This window comes from Hyla sarda, chromosome 6 (assembly GCF_029499605.1).
Source record: "Hyla sarda isolate aHylSar1 chromosome 6, aHylSar1.hap1, whole genome shotgun sequence".
In the NCBI taxonomy this organism is placed as follows: domain Eukaryota; kingdom Metazoa; phylum Chordata; class Amphibia; order Anura; family Hylidae; genus Hyla; species Hyla sarda.
In genome coordinates, this window is record NC_079194.1 from 206,354,628 (window position 1) to 206,373,177 (window position 18,550).

Below are 18,550 nucleotides of genomic sequence, written 5' to 3' on the forward strand. Positions count from 1 at the left end.
GGATTCTCTAAATAGGACAAAACTATTACCTTAACAGTAGCATGCTATCCCACTACAGACCTTCCCTACACTTATATAAATGTATCACAATGGGTAATAGCAAAACAAAAAAATTTGAGCAACTAGAAAACAATCCCTGCCTACATCTAGGAGAGTCAGAGTTCTTCTGGACTGAAAACGAAGAAGAGGTAAGAAGTGTCAACTGCTGGGACCCCACTGATGATTAAAAATCTAATAAACTGTGTGGTTTGTAATCTGAATGTTTATCGCTCCTTTTATGCAGTCAGCTCTTCAGATTCCACTCTTTTAAAGAGTACCTGTCACCAAATAAACTTTTCTAAACTAACTCAGGCTATGTTCCCTAACTACTCCAAACACCCCTCCCACCCTTAAAAAAAAAATTTCAGAGCTTTAAACAGCGGTTTATCTTACCTTTTATTCTTGCTCACAAAGTGGGTATTTCCAAGCAGACATGACATCACTGAAGCCTGCTGGGGAACCACTTCTACCCTCACATTGTTGCAGTGCTGTGAATAGAAGACCTCAAGCTCTGTGCAGCAGCTTTCAATCTGTGTATCTTTCAGTGAGATTCTGTTCAGCTTTTAGTCTGTGTAGCTGTCAGTAAGGCTCTGTGCAGCTGTCATTGAGGCTCTGTGCAGCTGTCAATCAAGCTCAGTGCAGAGAAACACTTCCTGAGTTTGGTCTTCTGCCATTTCAAGCAGGAGACCAAAATCTGAGATTTTGACCTGACGAAATGTCTTCTGGCCAAGAAGGGAGACCCCTGGTGGCCAGAAGTAGACATTGAATAAAGCCTTAATTTGCATGCTTGACCACTGCTCTATTCAAAAGTTTAAATTAGCTAAGAAGCAAAGTTTAGATTGTATCGGATCTCAGTCCTGAGACCCACTTCGATCATCATTAAATGCGGTTGAAATGAGTTTTACTGCCTGACTAGTCACCAGATCCGGCTCTTCAGACCCAGAGGGTCTCACGACTTGATGTGATCTAAACTTTTACATGTCTCAGTGGCGTCAGATGTCAGATCGCGGGGGTCCCACCACTGGGGACCCCCGGGATCTCGGCTGCAGCACCCGCTATCATTACTGCACGGAGCAAACTCACTCTGTGCGAAATGACCGGCGATACAGGGGCCGGAGCATCGTGACATCAGCATGATGGCTGCCAAGCCTCCTCCCATAGACTTGTATTGAGGGGGTTGACAGTGACGTCACGAGGGGCGGAGCCATGACGTCACTATGCTCCGGCCCCTGTATCGCTGGTCATTACCCACAGAGCGAGTTACGCACAGAGTTTGCTCTGTGCAGTAATCATAGCGGGGTGCTGCAGCCAAGATCCCAGGGGTCCCCAGCAGTGGGATCCCCGCGATCTGACATCTTATCCCCTATCCTTTGGATAGGGGATAAGATGCTAGGGGCGGAGTACCCCTTTAAGGCACCAAGAACCTGTAAAGTATATCGGCCCAAATACTATGAATGTATATGGGCTAAGAGACAAGACTCCTTAATCTTGGGCACAGGTCCCACAAAGTAAGATGACCTGACGAGATGAATCCTTTACTGCTAAATTATTTGCAATATGCATTTTGGCTTTGTAACATCATAGCTTTCCTCTTCCTTCCTTCAAACTAAAAGTTTAAATATCTAATCGTCCCGTTCCAGCATAAATAAACAGATAATATACACAGTAAACCATTGATAATAAAATGATAATGTATAAAAGAAATAGTTTGATCATCATAGTAAAACCAACTTAAACATAAGTAATTATAACATTTAGCAATATCTGGACAAATGATATACCAAATACCAGATTCATAATAGCATCAATTATAAAAAAAAAAAAAAAAAAAATCTTGGCAATGAATAAGCACATCAGACACAGTATCTGGCAGCAATAAAACAATAGATTAGATAAACTATGTATCTAAAACTCAACATTTGTGTCCCATATTTATATTCCAGCATAACTTCTGGAGATATTTTGATAAAAAGGGTCATCCACTGCCCCAGCGTCCGTAACATTTAGTTCCGAATGCTGGGTGCGGGGGTCATGACATCACGGCCACACCCCCCTCAATACAAGTCTATGGGAGGGGCGTGACAGACTCTTATAGATTTGCATTGAGGGGGCGTGACATGACGTCATGAAATGGTGTGACCGTGATGTCATGACCCCCGCAGCCCGCACCCAGCATTCGGAACTAAATGTTCCGAATGCTGGGGCAGTGGATTACCCCTTTTAAGCTTGGTACACATCTTTCTTATCTATATATGTAAAACTCAACGTGTTTGTGTGTGTGTGTGTGTGTGTGTGTGTGTATGTATGTATATATGTGTGTATGTTCCAGCATCACGTCCAAACAGCTTAAGATATTAACATGAAACTTGGCACACATGTTACTTATATGTCAACAACAAACATAGGATAGGTGATTTAACCCTTACTAACCCCCATTTGCCAGGGGCGGGGTTTATGTTTAAAGTCCCATACAAGTCAATGGTAAATATGTTACTGCATAACTTCCAAACGGCTTGAGATATTTCGATAATACTTGGTCACATGTTACATCGGGATATGACGACAATATATGAGGACGGGTTATGAAGTCAAAAGCTTCCTCCTTTGTTTATTTTCCTCCCCAACAAGGATTAGGAAGGAAAAACCGGGCAACGCCGGGTACTCAGCTAGTATGGCTAATAAAAATCAAGTAGTGTTTAGGGATATCCCAATATCAACAATTTTCACATCCAGAGAGTAAAACAGTGGAGCCTGGACAGTTAAATCATACTTTACCATAATGTCGGTCCAGCGGCAGAATGCTTAAAGCTCCCGGGCAATTTCTGAAGCCTGAGCGTAACAGGATTAGCAGATGTACCAAAAGTCCAATGCAAGTCTATGGAAATTCCGGTACATTTCCTGCTCGCATTTCTCTCTGGCTGCGGAGATTGGCCAGTAGTTTTAAACATCCTGCCACTGTACTAACTGAGGGAAAAATGAGGAGGGAAAGAAAAAAAGAAAAATCAGTGCGGGGCCTGAGAAAGGGCATGACAGGGCTCCTGTAGTGAGAAGTGCACTGCTGGGGCTTCAGAAGACAGCAAAGGCTGCTTTATCGGATAAATAGTCTCTTCAGGAGACTGGGAAAGCTAGATGTCAGGCAGTACCCAGTGCAGGGCTCACAGTACTTCTACCAATATTGTGTTGTTCATATATCATTGTTGCCTTTCCTCAAGGTTTATGTAGGACAACCAGGCAACGCTGGGTAATCGGCTAGTAAAAATATAAAATCCACATATCCACAATAACGCTAAATGAATGTCAGATAATGACAACTTGATATGCTGTAACAAATACCTATCATCACACTTTTTTATGTAGGCGTGATAGGGGTTATACTTCTGCTGATATGCTGTGGCTACATCAGCTTCAATTGGTGTTTGAGTCCACAAGGTGCTTTACTACCATCTGGCGTTACAGAACGCACAACCAAAGTAGGTTAGAATATCTTTGATGAGCTTTCTTGGGCCCCAAGTATCTATCCATCACCTGGTGATAATACACAAGGAAGCGCCCCTCTATATACTTTTTGTTTTTTTATCTTTATTTAGTGTCTTTTGTTATCTTGTCTAGCAGGTTGTATAACAGTTGGATACCTAGGTACACCACTCATAGATGTACAATACCCTACTCTTTGGTTGCCAGAGAGGCTGTACCACATTTATTAGTTTGAGACCACATGAAATCTGTTCCTCATTTCTCTATAATCTCCGTTTACACTTCACACAAAAGGTGGAAATACCCCAAATCCTTCTAACACTCCTGTTTATGAGCAAGTTCTTTGCGGTCCACAAACTATTCTAAAATAATAGACCTAGCCTTTTGTGTCCATATAACACAGCTCTGTCCAGTAACACGCAGCTTGTCATGCAAGGCTAGGCATGTAGTAACAATGAAATGACTAGTACATATGGACTAAATATGGTTGATTTTTCTTTCTTTCTCTATTTTACCACACTTAAATGATAAGCCTTAGGAAACTGTTATTTGTCAGTGCTATAAAGCAGATTGCTACCCAGTGGTTTCAATTATCTTCAAAGGGTCCTTTCACAGGCAGTAATAGTTCTATCAAAATCTGCAAAGTATTATTTCACTCTGTACTGGAGGCTTCAGCCATCTACTCCTAGTTTGCTGACTTTCACATTCCTTTTCATCTTTGTGTTAATTGGAGAATAGGAGTGGTACTAGTTACATATGCCGACTGCAGCATTTCTCAAATATAGTCGAAAAATGTCAAATGCTTACCTATACCCGACAACCTATTGTAAAGCAAATAAACCACAATACTGTCAAGAGGTAGGGGATTCCAGGGTTAGAGATGTCAGGAACATGCTGCAGCTTATGCATGTGCTTAATCCTGCTTTGCATGATGACATTGAAAAATAACACCTCATATAGTCCTTCGAGAAAGAAATGACATTTAGGGTCAGTTCACACAGCCTTTTTTATTGCTGCAGAAGATTTTGCTACCCATTAAAGTCAATGGGCAGCAAAATCTGCTTCAGCAAAAATAAGGAAGTATGAACTGACCCTAAGGTTGTTTTCACACATACATTATCCTGCTGCATATTTGATGCTTTGCTCAGTCATTTATTTTACATTGAAATCTGCAGCATCAGATATGCCCAATATACTTAACGTGTGAATACATCCTAAGGGTAGGGTCACATGTGCCATATTTTGCTGCGTATTTGCTGCTGCATATTTTCCTACCCATTAGAGTCAAATATGGCACATGTGAATTCACAGAAAGTTACTATATTGCTGCAGTGTCAGCCAAAAGCCAAAATAACCGAAAGACACTAAAATATAACTTTTATTAAATATTCACTAAAAACGTAGGCAAAAAACAACACCAACCAATTCACAACATTTCCAACAATCAAAATGATATCAATTCCAGCACGACCAAATGTATACAAGGATAGATCCAACGTGAATGGAATATTGTATCTCCAATCTGGAGACTTACAGTGCAATTGGGACCAGTATGTATGGTAACTAAAGGAAAGATGAGGGGATAGGTATAGGGGGAGGGAGGCCCTGGGAGCTATGGTTGGCCTATGATTGTGTGGCCGTTACCTGCTAGCCCTTATCATACTACTCCCTATCTCTACCCTTATGCCTAGACGGAGTTGAATGTCCTAAAAAGGACGGCCCCCTCTGGAACTTACCCCTCACTTATCTATATTCTCTCTTGCTATGTCACCAAGAGGAGACTCTCTATATCACTAAAGGCTACTATCTGCCTATATTTGGATAGGAGAGGGAGAGAAAGACCTATGGTCCAAAACTGTCCAGTTAGTATAGTCTCCTGTGGTGAAGGCTTAAGGAGAGTAGGTTAGTCACAGCAAACAAAAAAGGGTGTGTGTGTTCAAATGAATATACATACTGAACATCTCATCATGGGAGCAAATACGCCAGATCTATGAATATATATATATATATATATATATATATATATATTGCCATATTGATCCCCTGTGCAGGCAATGGAGCTGGTGCATACACACACAAGTCAAATAACAATGGCATAAAATCTATAAAAGTGACTATAAATGCAAGCATTAAAGCTGATATATATATATATATATATATATATATATATATATATATATATACGCATAAAACATGGATACTTATCAGATAGTAGTGGCCTATATTGAGTGAGGATGATAGATGAAAAAACATCCTCCTAAGAAAACCAGAAGTACTTATCTGGACCCAAGACACAGTTAGCAGGTAAGTAGAAAAAAATGTCCCAGTAGACCATAAGTACTTTTCTGGACCCAAGGCACAGTTAGCTGGTAAGTAAAAAAAAAAAGTAAGTACTTAGCCTTCCCCAGTCATCAGAGGATGATGGTGGGCAATTGATGGTATGATGGCATCGATTGCAACATGTATGGCTGGTGAGGATATGGATGATACAGCCAGATGATCCCGCAGCCATCATGGCCTTGGGTCCAGACACCGTAAGTACTTATGGTTTTCTTAGGAGGATGCTTTTTCATCTATCATGCTCACTCAATATAGGCCACTACTATCTGATAAGTATGCATGTTTTATGCGTATATATATCAGCTTTATTGCTTGCATTTATAGTCACTTTTATTGATTATATGCCATTGTTATTTGACTTGTTTTTTGTTTGATGTGACTAACCTACTCTCCTTAAGCCTTCACCACAGAAGACTATACTAACTGGACAGATCTTTCTCTCCTTCTCCTATACAAATTTAGGCAGATAGTAGCCTTTAGTGAGATAGAGAGTCTCCTCTTTGTGAAATAGCAAGAGAGAATATAGATAAGTGAGGGGTAGGTTCCAGAGCGGGGCCATCCTTTTTTAGGACGTTCAACTCTGCCTAGGCATAAGGGTAGAGATAGGGAGTAGTGTGATAAGGGCTAGCAGGTAGCGGCCACACAATGATAGGCTCATAGGCCATTGCTCCCCTAGGCTCTCCCTCCCCCCATACCTATCCCCTCATCTTTCCTTTAGTTACCATACATACTGGACCCGATTGCACTGTAAGTCTCCAGATTGGTGGAGCATTTTTTAATCAGCACATTGCTGATACAATTTTCCATGCACGTTGGCTCTATCCTTGTATTCATTCGGTCGGTGCTGGAATTGATATCATCATTTTGATTGTTGGAAATTTTGTGAATTGGTTGGTGTTATTTTTTGCCTAGGTTTTAGTGAGTAAGTTATATTTTAGTGTCTTTCGGTTATTATGGCACATGTGACCCTACCCTTAAAGCGGTACTCCGCCCCTAGTCATCTTATCCAAAGGATAGCAAATAAGATGTCTGATCTCTGGGTCCCGTCGCAGGAAACTCCCCGCGATCTCTCCTGCAGCACCCCCTGTCATCTGGTGCATGGAGCACGCTCTTCCCAGCGGCGGGACCCCCGCGATGAGACATCTTATCCCCTCTCCAAAGGATAGGGGATAAGTTGTCTAGGGGCAGAGTACTCCTTTAAGGTATTTTTTTGTGCGGAGCTTAGGTGTTTTGGCGCCGATTTGTTTGTATTTGAATACCTGCCATTTTATCTGTATGTATTACTGCTTATACATCTGAAGAAGAGGTTCCAAAACCTTGCAAAGTGTAATGTTTTGGCTAATAAATTTTGTTGCGTGAAGAAAGTCTCTTGCCTGGTGGACCGCGCTGGTATGCCCTGAGATAGTAGAGGTATTCCATTGTCTTGGGAGAGGGGGAGGAGCTGGATACAAAACCACACACATTGGCGCACACCCGGGGTGTCCAAGTGTTACATGTATGGCCATTTACCGTGTTTCTCCGAAAATAAGACCGGGTCTTATATTAATTTTAGTCACAAAAAACACGCTAGGGCTTATTTTCAGGGTAGGGCTTATTTATTTACGGTATGTACCTTGAACAACATGGGGGGCTGTAGCAGTGTGGAGGATGCCGCACCCCCCCCCATCTTCCACACTGCTACAGCCCCCCATACTCCACACTCCTACAGCCCCCATCCTTCCCACTGCTACTACACCCCATCCTCCCCTTCCCCCGTCATCCTCCACACTCCTACAGTGCCCCCCACCCCTCTGCTGTAATAAACTACGGTACACATTTCATCCCCAGCGGAGACCAGCACTTCCCCACCTTCATATGGTAGCGTCCGCAACTTGTACTGTACGGAAGCTGCAGCTCTCGGCGGCGGGATCTCCTTCTGTTGCTTAGCAGCCGGGGGCAGGGACATGTCCGTGACGTCGGCCGTGGGACGTTTAAAAGCGACAGCGTCCCTGCCCCGGCTCAATTACTGTAACTTGCCGCCGGACCAGCCAAAGGAGGGGGGGTGACCGGGGGGGGGGGGTGTGTGTCTGTGGGCATTACTGGTGGATCTGGACCGCGGTCCGCCAGTTGATTACCCCTGGCCTAAGTCTTATTTTCGGGGTAGGGCTTATATTGCATCTATAATCCTGCTAGGGCTTACTTCCGGGGTAGGGTTTATTTTCGGGGAAACGCGGTATGTAAGGAGCAGATCCTATACTGAAGCTGTTTCCTAGATGAGACAACCCCTTTAACTATAAAAGTCAGAAATAAATATCCATTTGCTCACATATACATCTTCACTAATTCTACACTCAGACATATGTCTGTCGGATCTCTGCTCATGGACAGCAGGGAGACAGTATAGTGTAAAGTCTCTATTCTCGCTCCTGAAATAAAGAAGCAACATACTCCACTTCAAAATGCTAAATGTCCTTTGCAGGGAAAAAAAGAAGATTCCATAATTATATTATTTACTGTATGGGTGGATTTAGTTACCAAGCCCACATGAAATAAGCCATCCCATCTGATCTTAGATCCTCCACACATCACAAGATTTTATAAACCCGATGACCTCACCATCATAGTGTGCAAGTCCAATCCTTTTCTGTAAAAACAGATGGAAACAGACACACGTCTTGATGATATACTTCTGGTATTCCTGTGTCCTAGATGACCCTTTACATTGAGGAATATGAGTGATCTAGTGCTACAGTGCGTCTTGATATGGTTGTGTTATTGTCAATGTGTGGTTAAAAACACAATACTAGGTAAAGGTAACATGTAAGGCAGTGTTTTCCCAACCAGGGGGCCTCCAGATGTTGCAAAACTACAACTCCCAGCATGTCCGGACAGCCTTCGGCTGTCCGGACATGCTGGGAGTTGTAGTTTTGCAACACCTGTAGGCACCCTGGTGTGGAAGGTAACATGTAAGGCAGTGTTTTCCCAACCAGGGTGCCTCCAGATGTTGCAAAACTGCAACGCCCAGCATGTCCGGACAGCCTTCGGCTGTCCGGACATGCTGGGAGTTGTAGTTTTGCAACACCTGTAGGCACCCTGGTGTGGAAACACTGATGTCAGGAGATGAAGGTGAGAATTTAAGATTTGCCTTCTTTCTCTTAGGATGGCAACAAAGCTTATACGACTTGTACAAGACAAAAAGAAAGCAGAGCAAGGGCCTGGAGTTTTGAGAAGAACTGGGAAGGATGTAGAAATGGAAGAGATGATCGAGCAGCTGCAGGAGAAAGTACGGGAGCTTGAGAAGCAAAAGGAGAGCTTACAGAACCGCTTAATAGCCGTCAAACAACAACTTCAGACCCAAGGACACCGACACACTCCTTACAATTACATACAGTCCCGGATAAACTCTGGCCTAAGGAAAGTTACCGAGAACGTACTGATGCAAGAAAACATTCGCAAAGGTATGAACTATGTGTTCTATGTTTGTGGACATGTGTACGGGTGCTCGATTGTCCTGAGGTCAACCTTTTGTCCACATTAAATATGTACTCCGTCTTAACCCCTTAAGGACACAGGATGTAAATGTACGTCCTGGTGCGGTGGTACTTAACGCACCAGGACGTACATTTACGTCCTGTGCATAACCGCGGGCATCGGAGCGATGCCCGTGTCATGCGCGGCTGATCCCGGCTGCTGATCACAGCTAGGGACCCGCCGGCAATGGCCGACGCCCGCGATCTCGCAAGTGTCCGCCATTAACCCCTCAGATGCCGGGATCAATACAGATCCCGGCATCTGCGGCAGTATGCGATTTCAATGAATGATCTGATCGCCCGCAGCGCTGCTGCGGGGATCCGATCATTCAGAACGCCCCACAGAGGTACTCCTCACCTGCCTCTGTCCGGCTCCCGGCATCTTCTGCTCTGGTCTGAGATCGAGCAAACCAGAGCAGAAGATGACCGATAACACTGATCTGTTCTATGTCCTATACATAGAACAAATCAGTATTAGCAATCATGGTATTGCTATGAATAGTCCCCTATGGGGACTATTCAAGTGTAAAAAAAATTTTTAAATTAAAAGTAAAAAAAAAGGGAAAAATCCCCTCCCCCAATAAAAAAGTAAAACGTCCGTTTTTTCCTATTTTACCCCCAAAAAGCGTAAAAAATAAATTTAATAGACATATTTGGTATCGCCGCATGCGTAAATGTCCGAACTATTAAAATAAAATGTTAATGATCCCGTACGGTGAACGGCATGAACGTAAAAAAAATAAATAAAATACATTTTATTTTAAAAAAATTATAAACAATGTAGTAAAAGTTTTTTATATGCAAATGTGGTATCACAAAAAAGTACAGATCATGGCGCAAAAAATGAGCCCTCATACCGCCGCTTATACGGAAAAATGAAAAAGTTATAGGTCATCAAAATAAAGGGATTATAAACGTACTAATTTGGTTAAAAAGTTTGTGATTTTTTTTAAGCACAACGATAATAGAAAAGTAAGTAATAATGGGTATCATTTTAATCGTATTGACCCTCAGAATAAAGAACACACGTCATTTTTACCGTAAATTGTACGGCGTGAAAACGAAACCTTCCAAAATTAGAAAATTGCGTTTTTCTTTTTAATTTCCCGACAAAAATAGTGTTTTTTGGTTGCGCCATACATTTTATGATATAATGAGTTATGTCATTACAAAGGACAACTGGTCGCACAAAAAACAAGCCCTCATACTAGTCTGTGGATGAAAATATAAAAGAGTTATGATTTTTAGAAGGCTAGGAGGAAAAAACGAAAACGTAAAAATTAAATTGTCCTTAAGGCCAAAATGGGCTGAGTCCTTAAGGGGTTAAATCCAGACCACTTTCTAGAACTATGCTTCCAAGAGAATGTGACCTACTATGACAGACCTGTAAGAGTGATGGCATAAATATGATACCATAATAGAGAGAGGGTATGTTCACACTATGGAATTTGGAAGAATTCCATGACCTTTCTGCTCCATGGTAAATGGAACAGGAATAAGGCTGAATCATTGCTGAATTAGGCACCGAAATTCAAAGTCCCATTGACAATTGGGCTTTTACTGTCTGATCCTGGTGGAAAATTGAACATGTTTAAAGGAGAGGTCCAGTATCCAAAAACTTATCCCCTGTGATCTCCCGCCCGGCGCCTGGGCTCTCTGCCTGAATGGAGTGTTTCGACTACGGCACGAAGCTATGGCCAACACACCCCCTCCATGTATCTCTATAGGAGAGCTGGAGATTCCCGATCACTGTATCTCCTGCTCTCACTTAAAGATACATAAAAGGGGGTATGTCTACAACAGCTTTGTGCGGGGGTCAACACGTCTCCATTCATGAGGAGAGCAAGGCGCCATACGGGAGATCGTGGGGTGTCCTGCGGATAGAGGATACATTTTGTTATACTGGATAACATCTTAAATCTTCTGCCAGAATTGGCAATCTCGTCAGAGGAAAATGGGAGTCTGCTGCATGGCTGCAATTACACCCAGTAAACAGTCCCCTTAAAGAGGTACTCTGCTGCTGAGCGTATGGAACAAACTGTTCCGAGACAACCATTACACCCCTTTCCACAGACTTGCATTGAGGAGGTGGGGTGTGACATCATGAGGGGGCGGGGCTATGACATCACGAGCTCCCGGTGTCGGCTCCAGCGTTCGGAACAATTTCAAACGCTGAGCAGCTGAGTACCCCATAAAGTGCCAGATGGGGGTTGAAAAAGACTGGTCCTATGGAGTCACATGGTGCAAATGTATTGTGGTGTATTATTTAAGTGATCAAAAGATTGCAAGTGGAATTCCCATTGTGAAGAAAAAAAAATATTTTGAAAAATTTGATTCTGGACTTGAAGCTGTATAAAAATAATAAATTGTAACAGCATTTAGAGATATGCTTTACAGCAGGACCCGTGAACATAGGCAACAATACACTCTGTGAACCTTTTATAGGGTTGTTCTTCAGGGAAGGGGGCTGCTGATCTCTGAACTTCAGCTATTGTGTGTATCTTTGTTATCTATTCACTGGTGTCACCAGTCACTATACTCCTGTCTGTGATAATAGGACACTGCAGGGAAGTGATTTGGACAGAAACGGAAGACCCAGCTTAGATTTAGGCCTAGTGGCCAGAATGGAAATTGCTAAATGTTAGGATTATTTTATCATCTATATATTTGGAGACCAATTTACATTACCTTCAGGATGCTGCAGCTGAACTGAGCATGTGTGACCACCTCAGTGGGTCTTAGGCAAAGGCAACAGGTATCAACAGAATGCAGGCATACGGGGGATTAGTAAGTTTACAGTATAGTTCTCAAACAGGAACATTTTCAGTACTGCTTGTACATTGAAAATATTTTTTATTTCACATAATGCATCTGTTTAGACCTATTTTTCCTAATAACACAACCCCTTAAAGGGGTTCTCCCGTGGAAAACTTTTTTTTTTTTAATCAACTGGTGCCAGAAAGTTAAACAGATTAGTAAATTACTTCTATTAAATCTTTAATCCTTCCAATACATTTTATGGGCTGTATACTACAGAGGAAATGCTTTTCTTTTTGCATTTCTCTGATGTCACGACCACAGTGCTCTCTTCTGACCTCTGCTGTCCATTTTAGGAACTGTCCAGAGCAGCATATGTTTGCTATGGGGATTTTGTCCTTCTCTGGACAGTTCCAAAAATGGACAGCAGAGAGCACTGTGGTTGCGACATCAGAGAAATCCAAAAAGAAAACCATTTCTTCTGTAGTATATAGCCCCTAAAATGTACTGGAAGGATTAAGATTTTTTAATAGAAGTAATTTACAAATCTATTTAATTTTCTGGCACCAGTTGATTTAAATTTTATTTTTTTCCCCCACGGGAGTACCCCTTTAAATGTCCCTTGTAGACAATGGATTTTTTCGTTTAAAAAAGTCATTGCTTTTCTAGATTTCTCCCTTTCCCTGCCATACATTAGCCAAATAAAATGGGGCTGATGCATCTCCTGACCACCATATGTGGTTCCTGAATGCAATGTTCGGCACATCACTTTTTTTTTCTGGGGCGGAGTACCCCGCGATCTCCCTGCAGCACTCGGCATTCGTTTAGAGCGTCGGCACCGCTCATGACGTCACAGCCATGCCCCCTCAATGCAAGTCTATGGGAGGGGGCATGGCCGTGATGTCAAGAGCCTCCACCCCGCATCACCAGTCATCGAAGTTCGCTCCATGCACCGTATGTTTGGGGTGCCGCAGCCGAGATCGCTGGGGTCCCCAGCGGCGGGACCCCCGTGATCCAACATCTTATTCCCTATCCTTTCGATAGGGGATAAGATGGTCAGGGGCAGAGTACCCCTTTAACACTGAGCATGGAACTAGTGCACTTAATAGCATATGCCTTATGGATGTTTTTAGAGCCCTGAATCCTTAGTATATTGAGGGGAATTCTGTCTAATATTTTGAACGTGCAAACCTAGACAGGTATTCTTTAGTTTTAGTGGATTAGGCTGTTTCGTAGATCTGGATCATATGTAGTCAAGTATAAGTTTAGACCAGTGTTCAATTACTCTACACCAGATGTATGTTGCTTATTCAAGCACCAAAATTCTGCCTCATTTTTGGCATGTTTAGGCCATGTTCCTTTTTCACTTAAGCCACACCGTCTTATCTAAAGTGTAAAAATTGTCTAAAATTCTGAATAAATGTGGGGCAAATCATGTTAAAGAACATTTGACTCAAATGACTTCCAAATATTGGCCCATTTGTAATACTAAATCTGCCCCATTGGGTATACATACAGGGGTTCTTAATGCTCCATCTCTCTCCCTTTGATTCAGCTGCTTGGTTACCTCATGTTGAGCCCCTTTTTTTTTATTACATCTGCTATGTGTTTGTAAGAGTGTTTGTTTATGCAGGTCATATATACAATTTTTTCAGTGACCTGATCATCAAATGGCCAGGACAAAATTTTATCCATTAGAACTAAACAATTAAAGGGGTATTCCAGGGTGAACTAACTATGAAAAATTATGTTTGTTCTGCATTTGCCATGGAATGTCCAATTTTTAAACTTTTTATGTTCCCTCAGGTTCAGTGTTCTGTTCAGGTATTGACGACGCTTGTCTAGAGCCTATTCCGTGATCCTTTGCGGCTCGAGACAGCAGCTGGCGTCAGGTGGCTTGGCTTCTTTTTGTCTTTTCTGACAACACAGCCCCTTGATGACGTTTGCAGTCCATCTGTATGTCCCGACGTGCCCTGTTCCCTGTGTCCCCACATTCTGGCACAACATAGCTCTGAGAAAAGATTCTGCATTTTATTTTATGGGGTCTACAATTGAGCTTGAAAGATCACAGGTCTTGTTGAAGGAGTACTCCAGTGGAATTTAATATTATTTTTTTTCATATCATCCAGAAAATTAAACAGATTTGTAAAATCTTAATACTTTCAGTACTTATCAGCTGCTTTATACAACAGAGAAAGTTGAGTTGTTCTTTGCTGTCTGACCACAGTGCTCTCTGCGAACACCTCTGTCTGTGTAAGGAACTGTCCAGAGTAGAAGCGAATCCCCATAGAAAACCTCTCCTGTTCTGGACAGTTCCTGATATCGACAGAGGTGTCAGCAGAGAGCACAGTGGTCAGACAGAAAATAACTATACAACTTCCTCTGTAGTATACAGCAGCTGATAAGTACTGGAAGGATTAAGAATTTTTTAATAGAAGTAATTTACAAATCTGTTTAACTTTCTGGCACCAGTTGATTTGAAAAAGTGTTTTCCACCGGAGTACCCCTTTAAGGGACCCTAAGTATACAGTATAGAAATGTATATTAGAAATTAGTTATAATTCTTAATCAACTGACAAATACAGATGGGTTTTATTGTTAAATACTGACATTGCTTCTTTATTTAGGAATGCGGTTAGAGAATTCCGAAGCTACCCCTAGAGCTACCCAAGCACAGCTTCCAAGATATGGACACAGTTTGCTTGAAGAAGCCAGAGCAGAGATAAGAAATCTGTACGTTTCTGTAATACACTAAGGAGGGTTGTAAAGTCACTGAGTGCACCGCTGTTGTCGCTGCGTACATCTGGAAATATTAATGTCAAATGTAATTCTCTCATGTGAAAGATGTTTTCATGTTGATGTTCTTGAACATGTTACTGTCCCTCTTGCAACGGTTTGATTACTAAGCTTCTAAATGCACATATTTTAAGATTGTTTATTTGTTTAGGTTAAAGTTTCTGTGCAGATTACATTTATAATGTCTTTTTTGGCAACTGAAGCTCCATTTGTCTGATAAACGTCTTTAAAACTGCATTGCAGACCAGTCCCCAAAGGGAGGGGATCATACTCTGCTTTAGTATGTTACAGTATATTTTGCATTTATGGTTTCCTTCAAAAAGTTCCTGTCACCAAACTAAACTTTTTTAATATATTGTTTCTTATGTAATTATAAGACACTTTGCTATTTACTTGCTGTTGAAAATCTCAAACTTTATATGTTTTTAATGTGATTAAAAACAATGCCCACTAGTTTGCTCTGTTCTGTTCCCTGCCACAAGTCTCCTCTCGGCCTGGCAGGAGACCAAACTCAGGGAGTGCATGTGGGGCATGGTGAGGCACAGCTCTCGCAGGCTTCAGTGATGTCACGCCTGCTGGGGAACGCCCACTTTCTCATGGCGGGAGCTTACACAATGTGAGCAAGGGGAAAGGTGTGATACAGAGCTCAGAATTTTTTTTTAAGAGCAGTATTCGTGTTAGGAGTAGTCAGGCAACTTAGTTAGTTTAGAAAATATGGTTTAAAGGGGTACTTTTTTTTTTTTTAATTTTTTTTTTTAAATCAACTGGTGTCAGAAAATTTAACAGATTTGTAAATTACTTCTATTTAAAAATCTTAATCCTTCCAGCTGCTGTATACTCCAGAGGAAGTTCTTTTCTTTAGAATTTCCTTTCTGTCTGACCACAGTGCTCTTTGCTGACACCTCTCTTTATTTCAGGAACTGTCCAGAGCAGGATAGGTTTGCTATGGGGATTTTCTACTGGTCTGGACAGTTCCTGACATGGACAGAGGTGTCAGCAGAGAGAACTGTGGTCAGACAGAAAGGAAATTTAAAAAAGAAAATAACTTACTCTGGCACATACAGCAGCTGATAAGTACTTGAAGGATTAAGAATTCTAAATAGAAGTAATTTACAAATCTGTTTAACTTTCTGGCATCAGTTGATTTAAAAAAATGTTTTTTCCAGCGGAGTACCCCTTTAATGACAGGTACTCTTTAATGAACTGTAGTTCCCCTTTAGCTGCAGCACTCATGCAGGCCCAGACCATGACACTCCCACCACCATGCTTGACTGTAGGCAAGACACACTTGTCTTTGTAGTCTCATCTGGTTTCTGCCACACACTTGTCACCATCTGAACCAAATAAGTTTCTTTGTCTCATCAGACCACAGGACATGGTTCCAGTAATCCATGTCATTAGTCGTCTTGTCTATAGTAAACAGTTTGCAAGTATTTTAGTTCATCTTTACAAGATGCTTCCTTCTGTGATGACAGCCATGCAGAGCATTTTGATGCAGTGTGCGGGGTATGGTCTGAGCACTAACTGGCCCTCACACTTCCTCAACCTCTGAAGCAATGCTGACTGCCCTCATATGTCTATTTACCAAAGACATCCTCTAGATATGGAGCTGAGAACGTACACTCAACTGCTGTGGTCGACTGACGAGGCCTGTCCTATGAAACAGCTGTATAGTCTTGGCCACTGTACTGCAGCTCATTTTCAGGGTCTTGGTAGTCTTCTTATAGCAAATGTTCTTTTTTATGAGGTGCCATGTTGAACTTTCAATGACCAGTATTAGAGAGTGTGAGAGTGATAACATCACATTTAAGACACCTGCTCCCCATTCACACCTGAGACCTTGTAACACTGACGATTTGCATGACATCAGGAAGGGAAAAATGGCTAATAGGGCCAAATTTGGACAATTCTCACTTAGGGGTGTACTCTTTTATTGCTAAGGTTTAGGGTATGTTCACACTACGGATTATGAACAGAATCTCCGCTCGCAGTATTCCGCAAGCAGAGATTCCATTCTGGCGGCTGCAATACTTCGGCGGTAGGACCCGTGCAGCACTGCACCGTCAGCATTGACGGCTATGTAGTGTTCGCGGACTTCCGCGCAAAGAATGAACATGTTCTTTCTTTGCGCGGAACAATTTCACTGGTGGAATTGTCTGCCGCTGAAATTCCGCAGTTTGAACGGCTCTCACGAAAACCCATTCACACTGATGTTTAAGTTCACAGCACGTTATTCTGTTTGTGGAATTACGTAGTGTGAGCATACCCTTAGACTTTAATGGCTGTGTGTTATTTTGAGGGGGCACAACATTAAACACTGTTCTACAGGTTGTGCATTCAATACTTTACATTGTAGCAGAATGTCATCACTTTAGTGCTGTCACATTAAAAAATTTAATATTTACAAGAATGTGTGGTGTGAACTTATATGAGATGCTGTACTTCAGTTTACCGACTTTAAACAGCTGTTCATCTTTTAAACCCTTTTTATGAAAATGTATTCATGGGATAACTCCTTTTAATGTATATTAGTATGCAGGTAGCTCATGAATGCCCTTTAGTGAGGACAGGTAGTCAGTATCTTATGTTTTTTTTATAGGTCTATACAGGGAATTTGTGGTTCCGTATCAGGAAGAAATCTCCAACTACCAGAAAGATTCATCAAGAAATTATTTGGTGCAGATTTTTTTTTACCTGTTTAGATAGAAGAAAACATATTGTGGTTAGGGTTAGACCTTCACTCTAATGCATCTATTCTAAGTGTATACCAGTTGACTATAAACATTATTGTTACCTATCTTCCTGTTATTGTCAGATTTCTCTGCAGCCATGATGTGTTGCTATACATTGTTTTCTTTTCCCTTTTATGCTCATGTGTTTAACACTAATGCCGTATTACTAATGTCTATTGAATCTACAGTGAAAATATCATAGAGTTACAGCGGAGTCGAATAGAGGAACTAGAGCGCTCAGCGGACATTCTCAGGGATGAGCTGCACAGAAAGGAGAGGGAATATCAAGAAACATTCCTACAGCTTAGAGAGCAGCAAACCACTGATCAAAGGTGTGGAACAGTTTATTGTATTGTATAGTATGCCTACCATCTACAGTATTCACAGTTTTGCATGCTCTTGAGCCCATATCCCCCAGCATTCCTTTTTAGGTCAGTCACATCTTGGATTTAATTCCAGAAGTCTTTACACCAGGCACTGTACAGTACATCTGATGTAGGTCTGTCCTTCAGGATTTTAGTTGCTCAGTACAAGAGATTTATGCAAAGTAGTTTATGTATATTGTATTAATTGTTAAACTGTAAATTACATTCATATATGATATTTATTTATAGAAGCACCCTAATAAAATAATTTACTCACTTTGTAACTAGCCACCCAATATATGTTCTTCAAATGAGAGTAACAGCGCACCCGGCCAACATCTTCATCTGTGCTCGGACCTGCCGGCCCCACCGCCGGCTTCTTTGCACAGCAACTTGGGAAAAGAGCTAAAGGTCCAGCATCCAAGGAGTGGAATACAAATCAGCGTCTTTCTTTATTGGAATAGTTGTGTAGACACGGTAAAAACTCTGACTCGTTTCACACTTTCGCGATTACTCTATGACTAAGTGCGAAACGCGT

General features: G+C 41.7%; 1 protein-coding gene across 2 annotated transcripts in view; it reads left to right on the forward strand.

Moving 5' to 3' along the window:
- The window catches only part of RPGRIP1L (RPGRIP1 like), a 165,136-nt gene that overhangs the window by 30,956 nt on the left and 115,630 nt on the right, over positions 1-18,550 (forward strand). For both annotated transcript variants that reach the window (XM_056526324.1, XM_056526323.1), the window contains exons 4-6: positions 8,992-9,290; positions 14,747-14,852; positions 17,836-17,979. In XM_056526324.1, coding sequence (XP_056382299.1) covers positions 8,992-9,290; positions 14,747-14,852; positions 17,836-17,979 — 549 coding nt within the window. The remainder of the gene's footprint in view (positions 1-8,991; positions 9,291-14,746; positions 14,853-17,835; positions 17,980-18,550) is intronic.